Source organism: Myotis yumanensis, unplaced genomic scaffold (genome assembly GCF_028538775.1).
Source record: "Myotis yumanensis isolate MYYU_CA2020_CCGP unplaced genomic scaffold, mMyoYum1.0.hap1 SCAF_2, whole genome shotgun sequence".
Classification (NCBI taxonomy): domain Eukaryota; kingdom Metazoa; phylum Chordata; class Mammalia; order Chiroptera; family Vespertilionidae; genus Myotis; species Myotis yumanensis.
The window spans coordinates 79,136,783-79,164,762 of record NW_027223753.1 but is presented as its reverse complement, the minus strand read 5'-3'; the positions used below and the strand labels follow the sequence as shown (position 1 = coordinate 79,164,762).

At 40.6% G+C, this 27,980-nt stretch overlaps 1 protein-coding gene across 4 annotated transcripts in view; it reads right to left on the bottom strand.

Annotated features, from left to right (window-relative positions):
- Positions 1–26,997, bottom strand: part of NUP153 (nucleoporin 153) — a 79,826-nt gene extending 52,829 nt beyond the window's left edge. For all 4 annotated transcript variants that reach the window (XM_070405685.1, XM_070405682.1, XM_070405683.1 and 1 more), the window contains exons 1-5: positions 26,450–26,997; positions 11,082–11,307; positions 3,737–3,985; positions 3,466–3,605; positions 3,256–3,384 (exon numbers count right to left, since the gene is read on the bottom strand). In XM_070405685.1, coding sequence (XP_070261786.1) covers positions 3,256–3,384; positions 3,466–3,605; positions 3,737–3,985; positions 11,082–11,307; positions 26,450–26,560 — 855 coding nt within the window. In that variant the 5' untranslated portion in view covers positions 26,561–26,997. The remainder of the gene's footprint in view (positions 1–3,255; positions 3,385–3,465; positions 3,606–3,736; positions 3,986–11,081; positions 11,308–26,449) is intronic.
- Positions 26,998–27,980: the final 983 nt, after the last annotated feature.

The following is a 27,980-nucleotide window of genomic DNA, read 5'->3' as shown; positions in this document are numbered from 1 at the left end:
GATGGCTGTTTGCAGGCCGGTCAAGCCCCCTCCAGTGGGGACCCCCACCCCATGGAGGTTTGGCCAGCCTGGGTGAGGGGCTGATGGCTGTTTGCAGGCTTGCCACACCCCCTTTAGGGTGGGGGGGTCCACTGGGGTGACTGGCCAGTCTGGGTGAGGGGCTGAGGGCTGTTTTCAGGCTGGCCAAGCCCTCCGGCAACAGAAGCTCCCAGCCTCTCCTTTTTTTCTTTTATTTTTTATTCTGGGGTTTATTTACCTTCTATAATTGAAACTTTGTAGCCTTGAGAGGAGCTTAGAGCCGGCCAGGGCGGGCAGGAGGAAAGCCTCCTGCTCCCTCCTGCTCCGTGGCCACGGCCCGCTGAAAGCAGGTATCTGGGGTTTATTTACCTTCTATAATTGAAACTTTGTTGCTTTGAGTGGAGCTCAGAGCCGCTGCGGCAGGCGGGGAAGCTTGGCTTCCTCCATCATTGCGGCAACCAAACCTCTTGCTCGCTCCAGCTCCGTGGCTGCCAGCCGCCAACTTGGCTGGGTTAATTTGCATATAGTCGCTCTGATTGGCTGGTGGGCGTGGCTTAAGGTGTAGCAAAGGTATGGTCAATTTGCATGTTTGTCTTTTATTAGTGTAGATAAATTTAGTAAAATATGTACAAGATTGGTGTGATGAATACTACAAAATACTGATGAAAGGAAATGTAAAAGACCTAAACAGCCCTGGCCGGAGTTTCTCAGTGGTTAGAGCATTGGCCCTTTGCACCAAAGGGTCATGGGTTCGATTCCCGGTCAAGGGCACGTGCGTGGGTTGCGGATTCAATCCCTGGCCCTAGTCGGTCAGAAGCATGTACAGGAGACAGCTTATCAATGTGTCTTTCTCACATCGATGTTTCTTTCTCCCTCCAATCCTCCCTCCCTTCCACTCTCTCTAAAAGTCAATGGAAAAAATATCCTTGGGTTAGGATTAACAAAACAAAAAAAGACCTAACTAAATAAAGAGACATATTGTGCTCATGGACTGGAAGACTCAATTTTGTTAAGATGTATATTTTCCGGATCTTTAGACTCAATGTAACCCCACACAAAATCCCTGTAGACTGTAAAAACTGACATGGGGATTATAAAATTATAAAAAACCAAAGGAATTAGGAAAGCCAAAACAAGCTTAAAAAAAAAAAAAAAAAAAAAGCTGGAGGACTCATATCATCTGATTTCAAGACTTACTATCTATACTAATAAAAGAGTAATATGCTAATTAGACCAGGAAACCTTCCGGATGTCCTTCCAAACAAAGCTTTGGTGGCAGGGCCGACGCAGAGGCGGTTAGAGGCAATCAGGCCAGGAGGGGAGGACAGTTGGGGGTGAGCAGACTGGCAGGGGGTAGGGAGGGGGTAGGGGGGGCATTTGGGGGCCATCAGGCCGGCAGGGGGGGCAGTTGGGGGCAAGCAGGCCGGTGGGGGTGGGGCAGTTAAGGGTGAGCAGGACGGCGGGGGGCCAGTTGGGGCAAGAAGGCTCGCAGGCAGAGTGGTTAGGAGCAATCAGGCAGGCAGACAGGTGAGCGGTTAGGAGCCAGAGGTCCCGGATTGTGAGAGGGATGTCCCAGATTGGAGAGGGTGTAGGCCAGGCTGAGGGGCACACACACCCTTCCCCGCGCCGTGCACGAATTTTGTGCACCGGGCCACTAGTAAAGCTATAATAATCAAGACAGTTTAGTGTTGGCAAAAGGATTGATACATAGATCAATGAGAAACAGAAAGTCTAGAAATAGAGCCACAATGTGGTCAAATCATTTTGACAAAGGTGCAAAGGCAATTCAATGGAGAAAGTATAGTCTTTTCAAGAAATGGTACACACTAAAGAAATTGGACATTCATGTTAAAAATATGAATCTTAATCCATATCTCATGTCACATAAAAAAATTAACTCAAATGATTTACAGGCCTAATCTGAAACCTAAATAAAGCTTCTACAAGAAAACATAAGAGAAAATCTCTGTGACCTTGGGTTACATAAGAATGATTACATCAAAACCATGAACCATAAAAGCAAAAAAAAAAACCCCAATATGTCAAATCTCATCAAAAGAAAAATTCTCTTAAAAGACATTAAGACAAGTTAGAGAAAAGGATAAAAATATTTGCAAAATACATTTCTAATAAAGGACTTATACCCTAAATAAGGAATTCTTGAAACGCATTAATAAGAAAATAAGCATATTAAAAACAGGCAAAAGATTTGAAGAGATATTTCACTAAAGAAGATATACTGATGGCAAATAAGCACATGAAAAGATTCTCAATGTCATTAGGGAAATACAAATAAAAACCACAGCAGTTGGAGTTCCACTATATGCCTATTAGAATGACTAAAATAAAAAACAGAAAATAAGCTGCTGACCAAAACAAGTGCTGGCCAGAAGCCTCTGACATTACTGGTGGGAATGCAAAGTGGTACCAGCCATTTTGGAAAACAGTTATAGATTATTATAAAGTTTAATGTTTTTTTTTTTAATATGACCCAGCAGTAAAACTTGTAGGTATTTACCCAAAAGAAATGAAAATTAATGCTCACATCAGCTTTATTCACAATAACCAAAAATTATAAATAATCCAAGTGTTCTTTCACTGCCAAATGGATAAACAAACTGTATTATAACTCAGCAATAAAAAGGAGCTAACTATTGATATATGCAAAAATACAGATTGAATTCATGCATCATATTAAATAGAATAAGCCAGATTCAAAAGATTACATATAATTACATATATAATTAAGTTTATATAACATTCTGGAAAAACCAAAACTATAGGGAAATAAAACAGATCAGTGGTTGCCAAAGGGTAGAAATAGGAAGAGTGGTTCATTAAAGATGCACAATGTAATATTCTGAAGTGATGAAAATGTTTGTTCAATATTTTGATTACAGAAGTGGTTACACAACTGTATGTGTTTTGTTAAAATTCAAATACTCTTAATAAAGGTAAATTTTACTATATGTAATTTACACCTCATTTTTTTTTTAAAAAAAAGGAATCATCACACTTCCTACACACACACACACACACACACACACACACACAAATGTAATGTACAAAAAGTATGCTTAGGTCTAAAATAATGTTCATATAGTCCCTAAATGAAAAGAATTTTGTAATATACACTTCTGTCATTTTACCAAAGAATGATTGAACCAAAATTCATTGAGTGCCAAGTTACTTATCAATTTTTTAAATAATATCAATCCTTCTTTTTTTCAAACCAACCTGATACGGTGTGTTTTGTAGTTTAGGCTGTCTTACAGCAGCTGCTGCCCCACCATACGTTGTTTTTCCAGGATAAAAAGGAGAATCTCCAAGCTGACTTGTTTTAAGGAATGAAGAACTCCCAAGTGACTGCACAGAAATACAATGATAAGTTATAAGCAATAAACACTCTAAATTAATGTGATTAAATCACTTCCAATTAGTACTCACAGGGGAAAGTGTTCCAAAGGCAGACAAGTTGAATGCTGGTTTCTTTGAGCTGGTGGCAGTGTGCTGTGAGAGTGAATGAGACCGTTCAGCCTCTGGGGACCACAGAGGGAGCACTGAAGTATTCTTTGAAACAGTTATATCTGAAACAAAAATATGTAATGCATAATAACAGCATTAATTGTAATTTTTATAAATAGAAAATGAAAATTAAGACTAAGTTAGAAAAAATTATACTATGAAATTTAATTTTACTACCAAATGCCAAGAATACCTTTATCAGAAGCTCTTGAAGAAAACCCACTGGTAGTTGAGATGTTATCATCATCATGCTGAGAGGTAGAATCTTTAATTTCCTTTACAAGGGAAAATCCAGAACTGCCAATTGGGAATGCCGAGGATGTGGAGGGCTGACAGTGTAATGTAGGAGATTCCAACATGGAGAAATTCAGATGGCTCCGATGAAGAGAAGGCCTTGTTAATACATCTGGATAATTTGAAGCAGTACTAGTTGTTGAGGGTTCTTAAAAGAAAAGTATTAATATTGAATATATAACTTAAAAAAAGCAAAACAAACACAACAACATGCTGGTTTTACTTTGAGAAAGCATACTATATACTAAATATAACTTCAATTCAAATCACTGAGGCCTCCCATGATAAACCCAACTGAAACATTCTTTAGCCAAAAAAAGTTTAAAATAACTGAAATTAATTTACCTAAAATAGTGTCAAAATATATTTCACTGTTCACATACCAACTTCCAAAAGTGATTTTCCTTGAATTAATCCTATATAATTAAAGGGTAATATGCAAACTGACCCTAACAGCAGAACGACTGGGAATGACTGGTCACTATGACACACACTGACCACCAGGGGGCAGATGCTCAATGCAGGAGCTGCCCCCTGGTGGTGAGTGCACTCCCACAGGGGGAGCTCTGCTCAGCCACAAGCCAGGCTGACGGCTGCCAGCACAGCAGTGGTGGCGGGAGCCTCTCCCGCCTCCTCAGCAGCGCTAAGGATGTCTGACTGCAGCTTAGGCCTGTTCCCCGCTGGCAAGTGGACATCCCCCGAGGGCTCCCGGGATGCCAGAGGGATGTCTGACTGCAGCTTAGGCCCGATCCCACCCCCCCCCGGGGAGCGGGCCTAAGCCAGCAGGTGGACATCCTCCAAGGGGTCCCAGACTGGGAGAGGGCACAGGCCAGGCTGAGGGACCCCCCCCCCCCCCCCCGCCGAGTGCACAAATTTTTGTGCACCAGGCCTCTAGTATCAGTATAAAAACCATTCGTAAGAAAATCGAAGCTATATAAGAAATTCACAAAACAAAAAGGATAGCCCTGGCCAATGTGGCTCAGTTGAATGGAACGTTGTTCCATGCACTAAAAGGTTTCAGGTTTGATTCTTGGTCAGGGAACATACCCAGGTTGTGGGTTCAATCCCCAGTCGGGAAAGTCCAGGAAGCAACCAATCAATTTTTCTCTTTCATATCAGTTTCTCTCTCTCTCTCTCTCTCTCTCTCTCTCTCTCTCTCTCTCTCTCATCAATAAACATATCCTCAGTTCGATGATTTAAAAGACAAAGGGGGGGGGTAAGTCTATTCCTCTAGAAACCACTATTAAATGTGTACATTCTCCCAGATCATTTACAATAGTCCCCCTTTCTCCATGGAGGTTATGTTCAAAGACCCCACTGTGGATACATGAAACTGCAAACAGTACCAAACCCTATATATACTATGTTTTTTTTTGCATACATATCATTAATAAGGTTTATTCTATAAATTAGGCATCGTAAGAGATTAGCAACTAATAAAATAGAATAATTATAACAATATGCTGTAATAAAAGTTATGTGAATGTGGTCATTCATTTCAGGGGATACTTTGCTCAAGTCTTTGTATAGGCTCAATGCTTTCTGGCACAATATATTATCACTCAGAACATGTTTTCTGTTCATATCTTCCACCCACAAATTAAATGCCTTTTCCATCTTAACTAAGCACTAATGCACTGAAGCTGTAACTTTTGAAGCCGCAAAAGTTGTAACAGCAAAAATAGCACAATTTTTTTTTTACCTTCTTCACAATTTCACAGATAGAAGACTCATTCTTAACCGTAGATTTTAGCAACCTCAGCATAGGATTTTCTTTCGTTCCCTATTAGGTTGAGAACTTTCTCCTTTCACTTACAGGAAGTACTTTCCAGTTTCTCTTGAGCACTTGGGGGCAGTTGAATAAGGGTTACTTGAAGAGCACTGCATTCAATCTGATAACTGGTAACTAACGAGCAGGGAGCATGTAGACTTTGGATAAAGGGATGATTCGTGTCTCAGCAGGATGACACAAAATTTCATCACGCTACTCAGAAGAGCATGCAATGTAAAACTTGGGAACTGTTTATTTCTGGAATTTTCCAATATTTTCATACCACAAATGAAACCTGTGGTTAACTAAAACCACAGAAAGTAAAACAGTGGACAAGGAAAGGGGCACTACTCTGTGCCTACACAAATATATGTTTTCCCTAATCACATAATTATGCTTATGCATCCTGTTCCGTGACTTTTTTCATTTACCAATATAATTTTGTCTCTACATACAGAACATTCACTTTAAAGACCACATTGTATTGTATCATACTGATTTATTTTCATTATTTATGATTATTTCCCCAGTAATCCATCAAACATGCATGCACTTTTATCTGCATACTTTTAAGAGTATTCTTTTGGATAAAGCTATGATTCTTTAAGTATGTAAGAGAGACATGAGAAGAAATTATGAAACAAATATTCCTAAGCCACTCCCAAAAAAATCTGATTCTGCCCTAGCCAGCTTGGCTCAGTGGATAGAGCATCGGCCTGTGGACTGAAGGGTCCCAGGTTCAATTCCGGCCAAGGGCACATGCCTGGGTTGCGGGCTCCATCCCCAGGGTGGAGTGTGCAGGAGGCAGCCAATCAATGATTCTCTCTCATCATTGATGTTTCTATCTCTCTCCTTCTCCCTTCCTCTCTGAAATCAATAAAGAAATATATATTTTTTTAAAAATCTGATTCTGTAAGTCTAAGGTTGGGCCCATAAAACAGCCTGTGTGGTTGGAGGTATCCTGGGAATCAATAGGATACACGATTACATGGGAAAGTGCTCTGTCATAGTGGATCAGAGTACATACTCATTTTTGCTTATAACATTGTGATCCAAAAATTTCCCGTCAAATTACTCTCCCACACATAGCAACTAACAATGTACATTTCCCCTGTACTGTCACTGGATATTAACTGTTTTTGATTTGTCACCATAACATGTTAAATGGCATCATTATTTATTTAAATAAGAGGGATATTGAGCATCCTTCCCTATATTCATTGGTAATTTATATTTCTTCTATTAATTGCTTATTGAGTCACACTCTTATTACTAAGATTAATATCAAATTTATTTTTAATCAGTAAGATCAGAATAATATAATCTGAAATATTATGAACAATTTTTCACTGCTGGCTGAAACCATTCATTTTGGGGTGTTTTTTAAAATCACTTTCTATTTCTCAATTACAGTTGACATATAGTATTTTGGTATCTCAGCTAGGGATTTAAGGAGGTGTTGTAGGATTTCTAAATTCTGGCAGCCCTGAAACTTCAGTGTTCTCAGTACTGCTTTTTTCCCAAGCACTGCTCATCTAGAATGTTTTCTCAACTCTCTAGCAGCTGTTATTTGGTAAGCCTTAGGTGGGCTCATCCTCTCTGGATACTCCCATGTGGACTTATGGAGGTCTGCACCGTTTTCTACTGTTCAATGCCCTTAATTCTCATTTCTGCCTGATGTGTTTTTGCTTGGACTTCAGTGCTCTGCCAAGTTTGAAAATGTTCCCAGAGAGCTAGATAGAGATAAGGTTGACTTTGTGAAGTTGTGTGTGTGTGTGTGTGTGTGTGTGCGCGCGCGCGCTACTTTCTATTGTCTGAAAGTTGTTGTTTCTTGTATTTTATCCAACTTTATAGTTATTTGCTAATCTGGGAAACCTGTTATTCCAACCTAACTGGAAGAGTCTTTTGGAAATTTGACAAAGGATTCTAAAGTTTTTGAAAATACACTTGAAGATGAATATAGAAATTCTAAAAAAGAATAAGGGGAATGAATGTGGGGTAGGCTGAAATACTTTTAGAGCCATTAAGTGTATTCTAAAGCTATCATATTTAAAACATTATAGCACTGGTACAAAAATATAGATATGTCATTGGGGGAAGTCTTTTGGAATTTAGTGCAGATGGTCTCTGACTTAACTAAAAATCATTCAACTTAAGATTTTTTGATCTTATGATGGTGAGAAAGCAATATGTATTAAGTAGAAACTACTTTGAATTTTTATCTTTTTTTTTTTTTGAGATAGCAATGTGCGATAAGATCCTCTCCTGATGCGGCTCCCAGTCAGGCATTAGATCACAAGGGTAAACAACTGATACTGATACTCTACAGCAGGGGTCCTCAAACTACGACCCGCGGGCCACATGCAAATACAAATATTGTATTTGTTCCCGTTTTGTTCTTTTACTTCAAAATAAGATATGTGCAGTGTGCACAGAAATTTGTTCATAGTTTGTTTTTAAACTATAGTCCCGGCCCTCCAACGGTATGAGGGACAGTGAACTGGCCCCCTGTTTAAAAAGTTTGAAGACCCCTGCTCTACAGTATACTGTGTTGCCAGCTTTTGGGGGGGATGTTGTGTTCTGAGCATCTTAAAGGTAGGCTAGGCTAAGCTATGATGTTTGGTAGATTAGGTGTATTAAAATGCATTTTTGCCCTGGCCAGGTGGCTCAGTTGGTAGGAGTATCACCCTGTACACCCAAAGGTCGTGGGTTAGATTCCCCATCAGGGCACATACCTAGGTTGCAGGTTTGGTCCCTGGTTGGGGTGTGTGCAACATGCAGCCGATAGATGTTTCTCTTTCACATCAATGTTTTTCTCTCTCTCAAATCAATAAAAACATGTCCTCAGTTGAGGATAAAAAATACTCTTCAGAGGAAGATAATAGAATCTGGAATCTCCACATGTATTATTCAAAATGACAATATTTAGTAAAAAATTACTTGATATACACACAAAAAAAGAAAACTGTTACCCACAGTGGGGAGAAAAAATAGTCAAAAGAAATTGAACCCAAGATAGCCAGGGTTATACTTAACAGACAAAGGCTTTAAAATAGTTATTTCAATATGTCCAAAGTTCTTAACAGACCTGTTAAAATTATCTGCCTAGGATCACATTCACTGGGGAGAGTTAATCAAGGGACACAAGCAATCATTCATCATTAGGAAATTGTTAATATAAATTAGCACTTTTATAGATTAAATGGAATACAGAGCTCAAAAATAAACCCTTGCATATATGGTCAAATAATCTTTGACCGGGGTACCAAGACCACCACTCAATGGAGGAAGAACAGTCTCTTCAACAAATGGTGTTGGGAAAACTGAATATCCACATGCAAAAGAATGAAATTGGACACTTATCTTAAACAATAAACAAAAATTAACTCAAAATGGATTAAAGACCTAAACATAACACCAAAAACTTTTATAAAATTCCTAGAAGAAAACAGAGTGGAAAAGCTTCATGATGTTGGTGGTGACAATGATTTCTTAGACATGAGAGGCAACCAAAGAAAACCAGATATATGGAACTATATAAAACTCAAACACTTTTGTGCCCTAAAAGACAATCCATAGAGTGAAAAGGCAACTCACAGAATGGTAGAAAGTATTTGCAAGTCATATATCTGATAAGGTGCCAATATCCAGATTATATAAAAAACCACAAAACAAAGAAGTTAAATAATATGATTAAAAATTTGAACAAGACATTTCTCCAAAGGTGATATACAAATGACCAACAAGCATATGAAAAGATGCTCAACATCACTCATCATTAGAGAAATACAAATCAAACCCAAGAAGAGATACCACCTTATATCCATTAGGACAGCTACCATCAGCAAGGCAGAAAATACATTTGGGCAAGGAGGTGGAGAAATCCTTGTGCACTGTTGGTAGGAAATATGAAATGGTGCAGACTCTGTTCTCAAAATTTAAAATAGAATTACCATATGACCTAAGCAATTCCACTTCCGGGTATACAACCAAAAGAACTGAAAACATGGTCTCAAAGAGATCTGTTGAACCATGTTCCTAACAACATTATTCAGAATAGCCAAAAGGTAGAAACAAAGTGTCAGTGACAGATGAATAAATGTGCTACATATATGCAATGGAATATTAATCAGACCTTAAAAGGAAATAAATTCTGGTATACACTACAACATGAATGAACCTCAAAGACATTAAGCTAAGTGAAATAAAGCCAGTCACAAAAGGACAAAGACTGTATGATTTCTCCTCATCAACTCATTCCACTCACCTAGCAGAAAATAATCTAGACACCCAATGTTCTCAAACTGAGTAGAGTGATGGCTGAACAACTCTGTGAACATACAAACACCACTGGACTGTACACTTTAAATGGGTTAGTTCTATGATACATAAATTATACCTCAATAAAGCTGTAAAAAATATCTAAAGTGAAATGACAGAGTACTATTTCCAAAAGATGCCATATTCTTTTCATGGGTAATTTTAATATTTGTAAACCCTACCTTAATGCTGTATGTGGATCCTAAAAAGTTCAAGCCTTTAAAATGTAGTCACTTAATTTTAAGATTAATGAGATGACCCAGTTGAGCTTGCTGCAGAGAAGACAGGAGCCAACTGCAGTTATACCATACCTAAATTCATGTGCTGCGGGAGGCATTATTAGTTTCATTATAATAGTTAACATTTATACAGTTCTCCCTTAGTCCCAGGACCTATTCTAAGGGCTTCACGTTTATTTTTAAAAGAATTTATGAGGTTACAGAGGAGAAAATAGATTACCTTGCCCAAAGCCACAAGGCTAACAACTGATGGCATGAAAATTCAAAACCAAAGTCTAAATCAGAACTTGCACTCTTAGCTGTATGTCAGCCTTAGTTTAATAAACAAAGCGGACAAAAAAAGATACCTAATTTGAACCTGATAACCACCCTCCTCCTACATTGATTATGTATTACCCAAATTTACCACAGCCAGATAATATAAAAATATTTATATTTAGGACATGTACTAGAAGCTATCCATTACCTACACTATCATGAAAGTGCAAACAGGGAACCCAGAAGGCTGATGGACCTTGAGCTTTGGCAAGGGCTAAAAGCTATGCACCAATTGTTCTGTCAAGACAATGGTGGCTAAAGCAATTTCCTGACCTAATAGGCTCAAAGTAAATCTTTACTAATATTTACTGACCTTTAAGATAGTCTGATGCTACCAGAATTTTCTGCCTACCTAAGGGCAAGATGTGTATTCTAAAATTGAATAAAAGCTAACAGGGTCTGGGCCCCAGTGAAGCCTGTCCACTAAAGAGAGGGTCTCCGCCTGGTGCCCCGTGATTTCCAAATTCATATTTCTTGTCTAGTGTATTCATTTGTGTGCAGCCCTTTTCTAGATCCTGAAACCTAGCCGTGCAGGTTGCGGCTTTCACGGACATGAAAGCCTATCATTTATAAAAAAATATTCATGTTCTATTTACCTTCTGTATTACTGACTGTTGGCTCAGGAGTGATTCTCCCATCATGAATATTAGCACTCTCCTCATCAGCATATATCAGATGATCATCTTCTCTATTTTCTGGCCACTGTGGTACCTCTCTGGTGTCTGCTGAGCAGCTGCATACATCTTCATTCTTGTTGAAGTATCTCTGTAGCCATCCTGGCACAATATTCTTAACAGATTCTGTAACCCTGCTAAGAATGCCCTGTTGGGGGAAAAACATGTGAGATAGTTTTAGTAATTTATCTTTTTAGGTACCAATTTACAAAGAGCCATACCAAGAAAAACACAAGTATTTCCTTCCAACAAAGTTTCCTAAAATTCAGTTACTTGGGCTAATGCTGAAATAATGGTATTTTACAAATTCTATAGACAAATTCCTACTTTTTCTTTCTCCCATATGCGTATAACCGTGAGTCAATAATTACCCCAAATGGCCATACTAGAATCTTCAAGAAACTCCAATAGGCCACCGAATAAGCAAAAAGTTTTACACTTAGTAATAAGATATGCATTAAAATATTAAAATCTGAGAAAAGGCATCCATTTTGATCTCAGCATATTAAAGGAAGCAATATAAACAATACCGTCAACAGCTTCCTCAAGCAATTACTTTATTGCACAATCTTTAAAAAAAGAACAAAAATTTAGACAAATAAAAATTAGACTTTTTTTTAAAGACAGACAATAAGAGAACTAATCTATCATAACAAACTCAAGAAATAATATAAGATACTTTTTGATGGTAAACTTTCATACCAAATATTGCCTGAAAATCTGAAGAATTTTATTATGGTAACTTTTAAAGGGAGAAAAAATGTTTATCAGTATTAATATTCAGTGTTGCTTTGCTATGTGCTAGGGACTATTCTAAGCAATTTATACATATTATTCAATTTAATCCTCACAATACTTTTTGAAGTTGGTATTAATAGTGCCACTTTATGGATGAAGGGACATTGAAGTTGAATAACTTGCCCCAGATACAAGTACAACTACTATGGTATATCTAGGATAGAGTAAAAGCATAGGTGGAGATTGGCAGGACCTATAAAGCTTCAGTACTACCTTCCTGCATTTTTATTAACTCTAGGTAAAATAAGAGTAACACCCCCTCCTGCTATTACCTGATATGAATTATAATAAAAATCCAATGAAATTATGTGAAAGCACTTTGCAATTTACAAAATATAACAAACATATACTGATAATTTGATCACTAATGATGGGAAAAAACTATCAGAAACAAACTGGGGTGAGAAAACCAATTTTAGGCAACAATGACCTAAATGAAGTAGCATTAGTAGAATTTCAGAGAAAAAGTCAAGCAAGGGGAAAAATGAGTTGGCAGGTACAAAAAACAATGAAGTCAAGGCAGAATACATAAACCAACCATGAAAGCAAACCCAAGACAAAGAGGCCTTGAAAAATCCTGTCAACAGAAAAGATGGAAGACACCTGATACAGGAATTTGACTCGTATTTTCCTTATTGATTAAAAAAGGGTAGGGAACAACTGGGAAATATGTAATTATTTTTCAATGTATTCTACAAACAAAAATTTTAAACAGATCTACAATGTAAGCTCTCTAGTAACACAAGAAGCCAGCAGCCCTAGAATACTCACTACTACAAACACAACTGCACTGTTCCCTTTTTCTACGCTAATGTTACATAGTATTAATTACTTTGGAAACAGATTATAAACCTACATCCAAATGTAATATTTATAAAAAACATACATATATATTGTTTTTACATATTACTTATACTTAATATTTAATTACCCCCCTCATATTTCAAAAGACTTGAAAGTGCTATCAAGCTACAACAATTCAAATAAGACCTGAAAAATGTAAGACACATATTTGATATGAAATGATAAATTAGCTAAAGCACTACACAGCAAGAATTTAGTAAAATAAGCCTTTTGTGGACATCCTCTAAGGTGTTTAGCTACTAAAAGTATTAGAGATTCCTGTGATCCCTACTCACCTGAGGCAAGTACAGAACTTAAATTAATATCATACTTAACCAAAGATCACATCTGTGGCAGCATTAGATGTTGTGGAAAATAATCAGTAATCAAAACTAAACAGTCAAAATTGATATAATAAAGCTCATTAACTAAAGCTAAGAACTTTGCTTGGAGACCTTCTCTTTTCTAAACTAAAATCTAACCAATTTATCTATCTCAGCCCACAGCAACTTAGAACAAGAAAATTACAGTAAGAGCACAAAGAACTTGACAGTAAAAAGAAATACAGACGATAAAACTGACCTGGAACCATTATAAGAAAAAACATGACTGTACTTCAGTATATATTTGTATGATAAGTGACCTTAAGTAATCAAGAAAAGTTAAATTAAGCTCAGTATACTCTAGTACTAGTGGTCCCTTTACCAGTAATATCAACACCATCTCAGGCTCTATCCTAGCTCTACAAAAGTCAGGAGAGAGGGCTCACCTGCTTTAGCAAACACTCCCAAATGTCTTTGATGTATGCTAAAATTTGAGAATCACCCTTCTAGTTAAAGAGAGTAGGAAATTAGATACATTTAACACAATTACAATACATTTTAGGGGAAAGTCCCTCTATTAGAGGTAATAAAATTATGTATACTTAGTCTTAAGATTGTTATCTGGAAAACATAATGTGGAGCACTAGTCAATTAAAATACAGGGTGGGCCCTGACCAGTGTGGCTCAGTGGATAGAGCGTCAGCCTGCGGACCAAAGGGTCCTGGGTTCGATTCCGGTAAAGGGCATGTACCTTGGTTGCAGGCACATCCCTAGTAGGGGGTGTGCAGGAGGCAGCTGATCAATGTTTCTCTCTCATCGATGTTTCTAACTCTCTATCCCTCTCCCTTCCTCACTGTAAAAAAAAAAAAAATCAATAAAATACAGGGTGGGGCCTGCCTGGTGTGGCTCAGTGGTCGAGTGTCAACCTATGAACCATGAGTCACGGTTCGGATTCCAGGTCAGGGCACATGCCCTGGTTGTGGGGCTCCATTCCCAGTGTTGGGCATGCAGGAAGCAGCCAATCAATGATTCTCTCCCATTATTGATGTTTCTCTCTCTCTCCCTCTCCCTTCCTCTCTGAAATCAATAAAAATATTTTTAAAATAATAAAATAAATAAAACACAGGGTGGGGGAAATGTAGGTTTATAGTTTTGAGTACTAAAAAGTTTATTCTTCCATTATTATTTATTAAGTATTGTATTCTTTTCCATATGAACTGTAAGCCTACTTTTGCCCCACCCTGTATATCATAATAAAATATCCTATCTAATAATAGACAAACATGGTAATTGACTGTACCTTCGCTAAACCTCCCATTGGCTAATCAGCACAATATGCAAATTAACCGCCAACAAAGATGGCGGCTAATTTGCATACTGCAGGCAGGGCGGGACAACACCATCCCGCCTGCCCCGGAGCCATCTGGGCCTGCTATTTGAGACACAGGGCGGCGGGCGTCCGTGTGTGACCCGACCCGGGGCAGCCGGGCGGTGCAGCAGCGATCGGCCAGCCTGCCCGGCCTCCATCCAGGCATCCCGTGTGCGACCCAACCCAGGGCGGCCGGGCAGGGAAGCAGCGATCCGCCGGCCTGCCCGGGCATCCCATGTGCAACCCGACCCGGTGCCCCAACCCCCGGATCGGCCCTGCCGTGTGCACGACCTGGGGAGGTGGGGCAGGCACCGAGGGATCGGGCCTGCCATCTGCCACCCGGGGAGCAGGCCTAAGCCAGCAGGTGGTTATCTCCCGGGGGGTCCCAGACTGTGAGAGAGCACAAGTGGGGCTGAGGGACACCCCCGCCACCCCCCTTCCCCTGCCACTGCACAAATTTTTGTGCACCGGGCCTCTAGTACTAAAATGAATGAGAAAAACAAATTGTATAGTGGACTGCAGAATACAATGCAGCTTATAGTACTATTTCCCCAGTGTTTCCCAGATTAGCCATGATTTTTTACCTGCACTAATGACTAGAGGCCCAGTGCATAGATTCATGCACTGGTGGGAGGGTCCCTCGGCCTGGCCTGCAGGGATCGGGCTGAAACAAGCTCTCCGACATCTCCCAAGGGGTCCCAGATTGCGAGGGGGCACAGGCCAGGCTGAGGGACCCCCACCGGTGCACGATCGGGGCCAGGGAGGAACCACGGGAGGGCTCCAGGGTGTGTCCAACCAGTCTCGCCCAGTCCCAATCGGCCAAACTCCAGCTGCAAGCTAACCTACCAGTTGGAGCACCTGCCCCCTGGTGCTTAGTGCACATCACAGTGACCAGTCGAATGAATGGTCGGACACTTAGCATATTAGGCTTTTATTATATAGGATTTTCTATCTATTAATTTCTCTTAATAAATTTAGCTTTTCCTACACAATAAAATCAATTCACAGACTTGATGCTATGCTGGTCTTCACTTGCCCTTCCCTCACTCCATTCTTGATAGGCTGTCCCACAAAACTGGCTTCTGGAAGAACTGGCCTACAAGAGATAGTAGAGGACACCAGATATTAGAGGAGGGGAGAAAAGAGAAGTCTTTCTTCCTGTGCTCCCTCTCTGCTTAAGTGCTCCCTCTCCAAAACTACAGTTCCAGCAAGGTGGCTCCTTCTCCACTCATTACACCATTTCTTCCCTTTAACCTTCCAGTACTAGGGATGGTAGCAGCTTCTGCTACTGTTAGTCTCTGTGACTCCTGCTATCCTGTATTTATTCCTTTAAACCACCAGCATATCTCTAAGTAGACTCTCTTAAAGATACTCCACTTGCACCATCCAGAGTGAACTGTTTCTTGGTGGGTTCCTATCCTACTTGCTAAAATTTTTTTGGTCTAATTAACATGAAAACTAAAAAGTTATCCATGTTGTCAGATGCATCTTCTTTATCAGCAATGAACACATGTGCCACACTTGGAAAAATATTATTATACCCGAAAGTTACATCCAACTTTTATCTCTGCAAAAATACACAAATAGGCAAGAAAAGAGTAAATTTTGGTGAATAGTTTAGAACAGTGGTTCTCAACCTTTCTAATGCCGTGACCCTTTAATACAGTTCCTTATGTTGTGGTGACCCCAAACCATAAAATTATTTTCGTTGCTACTTCATAACTGTAATTTTGCTACTGTTATGAATTGTAATGTAAATATCTGATATGCAGGATGTATTTTCATTGTTACAAATTGAACATAATTAAAGCATAGTGATTAATCACAAAAACAATATGTAATTATATGTGTTTTCCGATGGTCTTAGGCAACCCCTGTGAAAGGGTCATTCGACCTCCAAAGGGGTCGTGACCCACAGGTTGAGAACCGCTGGCTTAGAATCTTATCTAACTCACAGCTGTAAAGGCAGACACTGCTTTTCTTCATTCAATTCATTCAATCAATACTTACTGGTTGCATACTATGTCAGCCACAAAACACTGAGGCAACAGCAAGGAACAAATTCCTGCCTTCTGAGAACTTATATTCTAAGTTAGACAAATGAACAAACTAGTAAATAGATGTAACATAATATGATGATTTGGTGCTATGGACAAAAATAAGGCAGGGAAGCAAAATGGCATAGGTATTTTATTTAAGGAAAGACCGAAAAAAAGTGAGGAATGAGACATGCAAATTTCTAGTGGAGAAATATTATATAAACTGAGGGAACAAAAAGTGCGAAGACTCAAATATAGGAGTGTCCTTGGTACATGCTGACCAAGCTTTCAGTAACCTTTTTTAATTAATGCAAAACCTAATAAACTTTAAATAACTATTCCTCAAAATTCCCCTTTAATCATGTGTGTGTATTAGAGAATCTATGTGGGACCTTTTGTTCTGTAGCTTACATATCTAGTCACTATAAAAAGACTAACACAGTGGTCCTCAAATAGAAGTATTCAGACCAGCAGCTTTGGTGTTACCCGAGCATGTTAGAAATGGAAACTTGTTTTCTAAAGCTTCTGCGGCAAATCTTATGCCAATTAAAGTTTGAGAACCACTGTACTAAAATTCTCTAAAAGCTCAATGACTATTATCCCAATTAAGGCCATAGTAAACATAACCCTGAGTATAAGATTTATACAACAAAGTTTTACGTAAAAGACCATCCTATTTCCATGATTATCTCATTATCTATCAAATTATATTACACCAATTTTTATGAATATCTACTCTGAAAATCAAACCAAATGTAGACATAAAGGTCATACCTCTGAAACTATTGTTTTTCAGTTAAAGACTTTACACTTACAGTAAATAACCAACAACCAGATATTAGAATTTTAAAGCTGCTAAGAAAAAGAAATCTCGTTACACACAGAACTGGGCAGGAGAGTATAAAGAGGTAAGAGACCCTGTCTATGAAGTAAATTTGGAGAACTACTTCCCTGACTGGCAATTTTTTAAAGAGTTTTGAAGTACTGAAGATAGACTTCAGCCACTAATGGAAAACTGAGAAAGAGTAAAGGGAGTTAGAAAAGGAGAAGAATCGTTTTCTTATTGAAGAAAAGGTTCCTTTGATGATATTACCAAAAAAAGTCTCTCTTTTCAGGAGTTCTTGAGACAAGATTCATCAGGGCAAATCAGTTTCCTATGAGAACCTGAACAAAAAATGCTTTATGATATTTAAAGCAAACAAAAACTTGAAGGAAAAATAGAGTAAAAGTCTAGTAAGACCTGAATACTCAATCCTGCTGTACCAGATTAGCTTTCTCCCTACTTTCAGAGGCTTCAGCGATAAGCACATTTATAACTTGTACGTTTCTCCAAGTCTGGGACAGTCACTCCCTTACATGTGCCAACAGTGCCCTGTACTTTCTACACCATGGCAATCTGTCAAGCAGGATGGCAATTACAGTCTGTCCATCACCTCCACTAGAGCATCAGTTCTGGGAGGGCAGGCACCAGGTATGTACAAGGCACAGATCAGTTGGTAGATGGTTTTAATTTATCTACAACTGCACTACTCAACCACCCTCTTGTTCCCACATATGAATATTCCATGACAAGTTTCTAAACAATGCATCTCTACTCTAAAAAGGACATCAGTAATTCTAGAATTTAAAAATAAATAATACATTTGCATGGTGTAATAGTTTCACCTTAAGCAAATATTATTTTTATTGCTACACTAATAACCCTTCCTCAAAAAAAAAAAGTGAAGCTATCCAAGAGCACAGGAAAATTGAACCATCCTCTGGAATGACAAATAACACAAAGCCAACTAAATAAAAGAAAACAGAAAAGTAACTAAAAAAAGCAAAATTAATGAAGGTCTTAGAAAAATCAACAAAATAAATGGTGTATTAAAATCTTAAAAATACTCCTTATAATTCTAAAGCAAAGTCTTACACTAGATAATCATAACTAATGAAGTTGGATTCAAGGATAAAGGAGTAAATGTTTAAACTCGGGCTGGTTAAACTGACTGGGTGTTTTCTTTCCAAGAACTAAGGGTTCTGCATGTGGCACAACACATTAAAAATGCCACTGAGATTTATAATAAGCACTCAATTTGGGATCAGAAATAAATTCAATTCAATACTACACACATATTAAACATATTCAATGTATATGGACTGTGAATATATTAGTTTTTCAAATTACATTTAACCTGAGTTCAAGGATGAAAGAAGGGTGAGAAGGGGCAAGGCTCTTCTACAATCCTAACTCAGAACTCATTTGTAATGAAAATATATTTTTTTCAACTTTTTTCTTCACATGATCCTCTATTAAATAGTAGAATCCAGATTATAGACTATCCTTTCTCAAATAACTTCACTGGATCTCTACTGTAAATATCAAATACAATCCATCTTCAGTTTTCAGGTTCTAGAGCTCCATTCCACCAGAATACACAGCTGTTCTGATTTCTGTCTGGTCTTTCAGGTACCTTTATTTTGTTGAGGCCTGTAACTAACTTAGTTCTCTTTCAAGTTTCTGTGTACATTCTCCTTACCCACTGAACTCCCATGCCACCAGGCTCTCCTTTCCAAACTTTTTAAAAGTCCTATTTCATACTAGAGGCCCGGTGCACAGATTGGGGTCCCTCGGCCTGGCCTGCGGGGATCGGGCCCAAACTGGCTCTCCGACATCCCCCAAGGGTCCCGGATTGCGAAAGGGCAGTTCTCGGGTGACGCACCCTGGAATCGGGCTCCCTCCTCTCTGGTTCCAGGTGCATCACCCGAGAACCACAGCTGCCAAGTCACCGCAGCTCAACAGCTCCTGTGTTGAGCGTCTGCCCCCTGGTGGTCAGTGCATGTCATAGCTACTGGTAGGACGGTCGCTTAGGCTTTTATATATAAAAGGCCTCGAGGCCTGGTGCAGTCCCTCTGCCTGGCCTGCGCCCTCTCACAATCCGGGACCCCTCGGGGATGTCGACTGCCAGTTTTGGCCCGATCCCCGCAGGCCAGCCGAGGGACCCCACCAGTGCACAAATGCATGCACCGGGCCTCTAGTATGCATATAAGATCTTTGGTTAATCTCTAACCGCCCTCCCCCAACCCCCCCTCCCCTCTGAGATTCATCAGTCTGTTCCATGTTTCCATGGCTGTGCACTGAGCGTCTGCCCCCCAGTGGTCATTACTCGGCATAGCTACTGGTAGAACAGTCAGATGGTCCCTTAGGCTTTTATATATATACTAGAGGCCCAGTGCACAGATTTGTGCACCAGTGGGGTCTCTTGGCCTGGCCTGCACCCTCTTGCAATTCAGGACCCCTTGGGCGATGTCGGACTGCCAGTTTTGGGCCAATCCCCACAGGCCAGGCCGAGGGACCCCACTGGTGCTTGAATCAGTGCACCGGGCCTCAAGTATGCATATACGATCTTTGGTTAATCTCTTCACATGCTCCACTTCCCTCTGAATCTGTTCCACATTCCCATGCCTGTGTGTTGAACGTCTGCCCCTGGTGGTCAGTACTCATCATAGCTACCAGTTGAATGGCTGAATGTTAGCTTAGGCTTTTATATATATATAGATAGAGAGAGAGAGAGATAAATATAGATAGATAATCTGACTAATTGGTGTTCCCCCTTGCTCTGTCCAAGCCCAAGTGAAGAACAAGAGCTAACAACCCAAGACTTCACATGACACTAATTATAAAAACACTAAATAGCAAAAACATAGATGCCATTCTAAAGTAATCAAGTATTCCAATTCTAATGCAGTTATAATGATCTGAATTTAACCTACAAATCTAAACTATTAATTGTTATAAACTAATCCAAATCTTTCTAGCTGCTTGAAATCCAAACTTTTCATTTCTCTTCTAAACTTTAAGAGATCAAGTCAAAAAACATGAGCATAAAAATTATTCTTGCTAAAAAATTTTAAAAACTACAATTGGCTACACATTTCCAATTCCTTCAAAACTCTATCACTATTTCAGTAAGGAGAAACATGACCTGGCTTAGTCTTATTTTTAGTTATCCATATAATAGAGGTGGTATTGAAAATTAACAGTAATCAAACAAGGATAAGAAAAGGTGTCCCTAAAAGGACCTTCAAGCCAGCAATATAGGAGACCCAATAAAAAGCTAATGCAATTTAGCTTAATTCACTCACAGTTGCCTGTAAGACATTGCCGCTTTTACACATCTATAAGATTTTATTTCTTAAATAACACAATGAAAAAGATAAGTGAAATCTAACAAACTGACAAACTGAAATATCTATAGACAGAAAAGGCATTGTACTATCCTGTTTCTGACAGTAAACACAGTAAATTGTATCTGGTGGCAAAACATTAATTGTGTATGTGCTTCCCAAAACAGAAGAATCTTTTAAAAATATATTACAACCATGACCATTACATCTTTCCAATATGCTGTACCTAATGAAAATGTTTTAATTAGTGACGCTCTATCCACTGAGCCAAACCAGATCAAAGTGTTCACTTTACTTCAAACTAATAACTGCCTCCTCAGGACACTTTCCAGGAAATGGAGACAACATGTGGGCTTTATGGTCATGTATCTTATTAGAAAAATTAGTAAGTAAACTGATACAATATCACACATAAGAGCCTCTCATCACAACTGCTTGAAACAACTTAATACCTGAATTTATTTTCCTATACACTTAAATGACTGGCATTTCTATAAGCAAAACACTTTAAAAGTACTTAAGAGAGTAGTAATAGTTTATGGTTTGGCCTCATCACTCAACAAACCAGTCCTTAAGTCCAATATGAACCTATAAGAGATTGAGCTTGAGCACATAAAAGAAAAAAAACCTTTACAAAGAGGCAGCAACATTCAGAGACAATAATAACATTTAAATCAAAAAGTTCTGCCCTGGTTCCTGTACTCAGTGGTTAGAGCATCAGCCCTTGCCTGGAAAGATCGAGGATTCCATTCCCAGTTAAGGGCAAGTACCTGGGTTCAATCCAGGCCCCGTTGGTCAGTTGAGGTGAGTTTCTTTTTCTCTCCTCCCTCCCCATTTCCTCCCTTCCACTCTCTCTAAAAATCAATGGAAAATATATCCTTGGGTGAGGATTAACATAAAAATAAATAAAATAGCCCTAGCCAATTTGGCTCAGTAGATAGAGCGCTGGCCTGCAGACTGAAGTGTCCTGGATTCGATTCTGGTCAAGGGCATAGGCCTGGGTTGCGGGCTCAATCCCCAGTAAGGGGTGTGCAGGAGGCAGCCAATCAACGATTTTCTCTCATCATTGATGTTTCTATCTCTCCCTCTCCCTTCCTCTCTGAAATCAATAAAGATATATTTTTTTAAATAAAATAAAATAAACCAAAAGGTTCTATTTAATCACAACAATTTCAAATGAGTCCTTACTTTATATGCCAAGCTCTGGTCAAAGAGCTTTACTTATCTCATTTAACCCTCACAACAATTTCCACTTTACAGATGAGTAAATTAAGCACAAAGAACTTAAATAACTTGTATTTATTTACAAGTTTATTCCAAGTCCTGACAGAACATGGACCCAACCCAAATACTCTGACTCCATTATAGCACTTTTCCCTAATCAACTATTTCCATTTCTATTATTTCTGTGAATAGAATTAAATATCTAAGATAAAGAAAATAAAGATAAAGTAAAAATCAAAATTACTTAGTGACTTCAGGAATGAGTTAGATATTCAACCTCTAAATATCCCTCCTTTTCACCCTAGCCAGTTTGGCTCAGTGGATAAGCAGCGGTTTTCAACCTGTGGGTCACGACCATCAGAAAACACATATAGCATATCAGATATTTACATTACGATTCATAACAGTAGCAAAACTACAGTTATGAAGTAGCAACGAAAATAATTTTATGGCTGGGGGTCACCACAACATGAGGAACTGTAATAAAGGGTCGCAGCATTAGGAAGGTTGAGAACCACTGGGATAGAGCATCGGCCTGCAGACCAAAGGGTCCCAGGTTTGATTCCACTCAAGGGCATGTACCTTGGTTGTAGGCTCCTCCTCTGCCCGGGCCCTGGTCTGCATTCATAGAGGAGGCAACCGATCTATGTACTTCTCTCACATCATTATTTCTCTGTCTTCCCTCTCTCTTCCACTCTCTCTAAAAATCAATGGGAAAATATCCTCAGGTGAGGATTAAAAAAAGTAATAAATAATAAATAAATAAATAAATATCCCTCCTTTTCAAAACTAAGAACATGCTTTGGCCTACAGATACCAAGCATAACATACTTATTTGGAACAAAGTATCATGTGGAAGGTACTAAAACAAACCAACAAACACATCCTAATATATAAAAAGCCAGGGGGTGTCAAGACCAAACAACCAGACAGAATGACCGAACAGCAGGCTACGTGGGGCAACAAGGCCAGTAGGGGGGGCAGTGAGGGGCAACCAGGTCAGCAGAGGGGGACAGTTGGGGGCGACCAGGCCAGCAGGCAAAGGCGGTTAGGGGTGATCAGGCTGGCGGGGGGCAGGGAAGGTGCAGTTAGGGGCAATCAGGCAGGCAGGCTGGCAGGTGAGCAGTTAGGAGCCAGCGGTCCTGGATTGTGAGAAGGATCCCAGATTGGAGAGGGTGCAGGCTGGGCTGAGGGCAGCCCCGCCCCATGCACGAATTTCGTGCACCAGGCCTCTAGTTATATAAAGCCAGGTTAGGCAAACTATGGTCTATAGGCCAAATTCAGCTCTTGGTCTGTTTTTATACAGTCCCCACGCTAAGAATGGTATTTACATTTTTAAAGAGTTATAAAAAAACAAAACAAAGAACTTGCAGCAACAAACCTAAAATACTATCTAGTTCCTTACAGAAAGTTTGCCCAGACTCCTGATCAAAGCTACTTAATAAAGGGGTTTCCTCCCCCTATTTCTGAAATAGCTAAATGCACGAAGTGACTTGTTAGACAAACACTACATATCCTCCTATAGAAAATGTAGTACACAAAATTGGGAGTTCGTCAGGGAGTTCGACCAGGGGGCGGGGCTGGCCAGGGGAAGGGGAGGGAGTACCCAGCCAGCAGCCATTAAGATCCTACCAGTGCACAAATTTTGTGCACTGGGCCTCTAGTAGGAAGATAAAATAAGTGGATTGATTCCCTTAGCTCCAAACCAGAAGACAAAACCTCTGAAGCACATCCCCCAAAAGGGCAAAAATAAGTAGTTCCCTCTCACCAGGAGGTGGCAGTAGATTCTTCCAGAGGCAAGGTTCTGGTTTGCCAATGGGCTCAAGGGTTTTGTGGTGGTTATTAAGAAAAGCAGCTTGACCTTCCAGAGCTCACTTTCTGGACCTGATAATCTGCATAAAAAGGAAATTGGAAAGGAGACTGAACAGGTGACAAGAACTAACCACATCCTCTTAAGCGACCTGTTCACTCCCAACTAGAAAAATGACACCATTTCCTAAACGCATATGGGCTAAGAATTAGGGAGTAGGCCGAGAAGGCGAGTGAGAATGATCAACTTACATTATTCAAGGGATGTTCTTCACTTATGATTCTACAATCTTACTACACTTCAGTTAGTTGAGTAAGACAATGGATTTCTGTCTCCACAACTTCAAGCAAGATGGCATTTTAAAGAGCAGAAGTTAAAAGTAAAAATGCAAACTTTAGATATATTTCAGCAGAGTTAACCCAGAAAAGTCAAAAGAGGAAATTACAAGTCAGTTGAACACATGCAAAAGTCCCAGGTACTGCGTGACTGCACAAGCCAGTTGGCCTGACAGGCAATGGCAAACATCCATTAACTAGAAGTGCCAGAGCTCTCATTCTTATTCCAACCCTCTACTACGTAACCAAAAATGTCATTTTTGCTCAGAAACCCTTGGACACTTAATCAAATAACATTAATATAAAACATGCCATGTCATGAAGTTGCTTGGTGCTCATGATGACTCAGCACTGCTGCAAAACAGAGGTGACAGCCTAGGATAGTAGACACCAAGTCCACAAAAGTTCCAGTAAGGAGTAAACAAACACCTTATTTTATTATTTTGGATATTCCTGGATACTTTTCTTTGGTAATTTCGGACAATATTAAGTTACACCTACAATGTTGATCAACAAATCCCCAAACATCTTTAATACCAATTCAAAAGCTAAAAATCTATTTTTTCAATTAAATGGCTGAGGCAAGAAGCTAAAAGTATTTTAGATTGGGAAATTAGTAATCAAGCTCTCAAACAAACTACACAACCTAAAATTATATCAGCTCTAAGACAGATTGGATGATAGGTGTTATGCTGTTAAGGCATCATTTACCCAAATTTAGATTTTAATCTATGTACATTTTAAAATAAGCTATGATTAACTTTTGCCACCTGAAATATATTAGCTCCTTTCTAAACTCTGTGCAGACAATGACCTGTATTTAAAATGTTTCATTTTTTTATGTTCTAATTTTCTTTTAAGGAGATCTAAGAAAGTACTCAGAGACATTTATTCTTCAGGAGAAACAGAAAGCATGTGTCTAACTTCCATTCTACAAAAGGATTAGGTTAAATGGCCAGGCTTGTGACCTGAATTCTAATCTTAAATCTGCCTGCATATACCCCTGTTCTCACAAAGAAATCTGAATACTAAGCACTTCCTTTACATATCTGGGGAAAAAGTGGTTGGAATAATACTAATGCCTAGACTTCTAACCGTTAGTAGAGGGCTACCAAATATTATAAACCACAATTTTTGCTATTAAAAATTTCCTTCAAGCCTTTACTTTTAAAATTGTTTAATGACACAACTTAACACCACCAGCAAACATTAAAGTGTTCAATATTCATCATCACCCAGCATAAAGCAATCTAGGAAGTCTACCTTTAAGAGCATGCAACAAGTTATCAGACTCTTCTGATATATTTTTGCTTTTCAACAAGTTTGAAACACACACTTCCCACCTTAGTATCACCAAGTTTTATAAATGATTTTATTAAAATAAGTTAGCATTTCCCTACACAATCCCCATAACAAACAAGTAACACTTAAAAATGGAATTTCCTCAGAATCAAATATCTCATTTACAATTAGGATAAATTCCTTTTCATAATTTCCAACACCCGAGAGCACACACGGTGGTTAAATAATATACCACCACCAACATTCCTGGGTGTCAAAAGTTCTGGAATACACCCCGTAATATTAAAATATTTTGTGCATGAGATCAGAAGTGGCATCCCGGTCAACGACGCATAATGGCCAATCCTAACCTCCAAAATAACAGGGGGTGGGGGGCAGATGGGGTCGGGGACAGATAAGGAGAGGGAAGACTCTCGAAGCGGATAAAAGACGTTAAGGGTAGAGAGGGACTTTCAAAATGCCCCAGTGCCAAGGTAACTGTAACCCGGTTAAGGAAAAAAAAAAATCTAAACCAATGCTCTTAGACTGGGGAGGGTACACGGGCAGGGGAGAGGAGGAACTCACTACTAGGTCGAGTCTAGGTGAGTCCACTTTCTGAGTAACGGCGCCCCCGCCAATCCCCAGCGCCCCGGAGACAAATTTCCTCGGGGCAGCTCCCTCCCCACGAGCATTGAAACGCAGGAGACTAAAAAACAACTCGCGTAGGGGCCTCCAGCCACATCTCCTTCCTTTCCGTGAGCAATACCCTCCAACTCCCGTCCCCGCCAAAACCGAAAGAAGCGCGCCCCGCAGGCCTAGAATGTCTCTTCCCGCCATGCGCCGGCCGGGGAAGCCCCTGCCCGGGAGGGTTGGGAAGAGGCGGCCCTAACCACACGTGTGCGCGGCGAGGATCGGCCTGTCTCAACCCACTTCCCGCCGCCACCCCAGGGGCCCGGGCTGCCGCTGCCGCTGCCTCGCCCGGGCCTTTCCTCGGGCCCGCCGGTCCGCCCCACGTGGGGCGCCAGGGCCCCTCACCGCCGGTTCCCTCCGGCCAAGTTCCCGACCCGCAGAACCATTCGGGGGTCGGGGGTCCCGTACCTGCTGCTTTGGTCGCCCCTGCTGGTAAGGCTTAATTGGCCCCTGGTGGCAACGCCGCGTCCGGATCTTGCCGCCACCGCCCCCTCCTATTCCTCCGGCTTCTGAGGCCATGGCGGAGCCTCCGCTGCTTCCCGCTCCGGGGCAAGTAAGGGGGCGGGAGAGGCAGAGGCGGCCGCCTTAGAGCCTCCCCCGGCCCACCCCCAGCCCACAAGTCCGTCCCCGCGGCCCACACTGGAGGGTACGGGCACACCAGGAAACGCGAGGCGGCGAGCAGAGTGGAGAGAAAATGTGCGCGGGCAGCAGGGAAGGCGGCGGCGGCGACAGAGGCCGAGTCGCTGGCTCGGGTCCGGTAGACACTCGCAGGCCCCCTCCTCTGTATGTGTCACGGTCTCTATGGAGATCCCCCGCCGAGGACACGGCGGGCGCCTCTACGCGCTGCTTAGGCCTCACTCGACCGCCGGCTGATGGGGATCCTCCTTCCGCCGCCCTAGCCGTGGCTGCCGCAGTTGAAGCCTCCGGCGCCGCCCGCCTACCACTCCCCTTTGCGCACAGCGCCCGCCCCGGCGTCGCCGTCCCTGCAGTCGCCGCCGTTGTTGCGCCTATTTAGCTGCTGCTAACCACGCCGCCGCGGTCGCGAGCCAGGACACCGTCATCGCCAGCGCCCGACGCAGTTGCATCATCACGCCGCGACTGGATGATTGGCGAGAAAGAAGGAAGGGCTGGTCAAGCCCGCGCTCGCTGGCGCGCGGCACGCCGGGAAACGTAGTTCAGCGGCACAACCGCTGAACTGAGGGGGTGGGGAAGACGCGGAAGGAGACCTGCGGATCACTGCAGAGGCACAAAGCCAAGAGCTTCAGTCCTCTTACTACGCTTAGCTGCAAAGTTGGACTTTGAAAAAGGCATCTAACCTCTTTCCCACTCTACTTTCTCCCCTTCGGTAAAGCGGGCAGAAAGAAGTAAGCAGTTAGTAAAATCAGACAGCAACTAATAAATCTAAAAAAAACTGGTTGAAAAAACAATATTCATGATATTTAAGCTTAAACCAGAATTAGAAAATAAACACAGTTTCATTAATATTCCACTAAACATACAAGGGGGCCTGGACGGTGGTGTTAGAGCGTCGTCCCGCGCACCGAAGGGTAGCGGGTTTGATTCCTAGTCTGGGGCACGTAACCAGTTTCAGGTGGGAGAGGCAACCAATCTATGTTAATGTTCTCTCTCTCTCTCTCTCTCCCCTATTCCCTCCCTCCCTTCCTTCGTCCTAGTCTCTAAAAATTAATGGAAAAAAAATCCTTGGGTGAGGATTAACATAATAATATAATAATAATAATATAATAATAATAATAATGGCTTTGTTGTCTAACATACAAGGACTGGAATTCTGACTCTGCCACTCTATAGCTTGATCTTGGATAAGTCAAAACCTGAGCCTTAGCTTCCTCCTCCATGAAATGGGAACTTTAAAATACACCTTATGGAGCTGTTGTGATCATCTATGCAATGCACTTAATATATTTCCTGGTGGAGACCG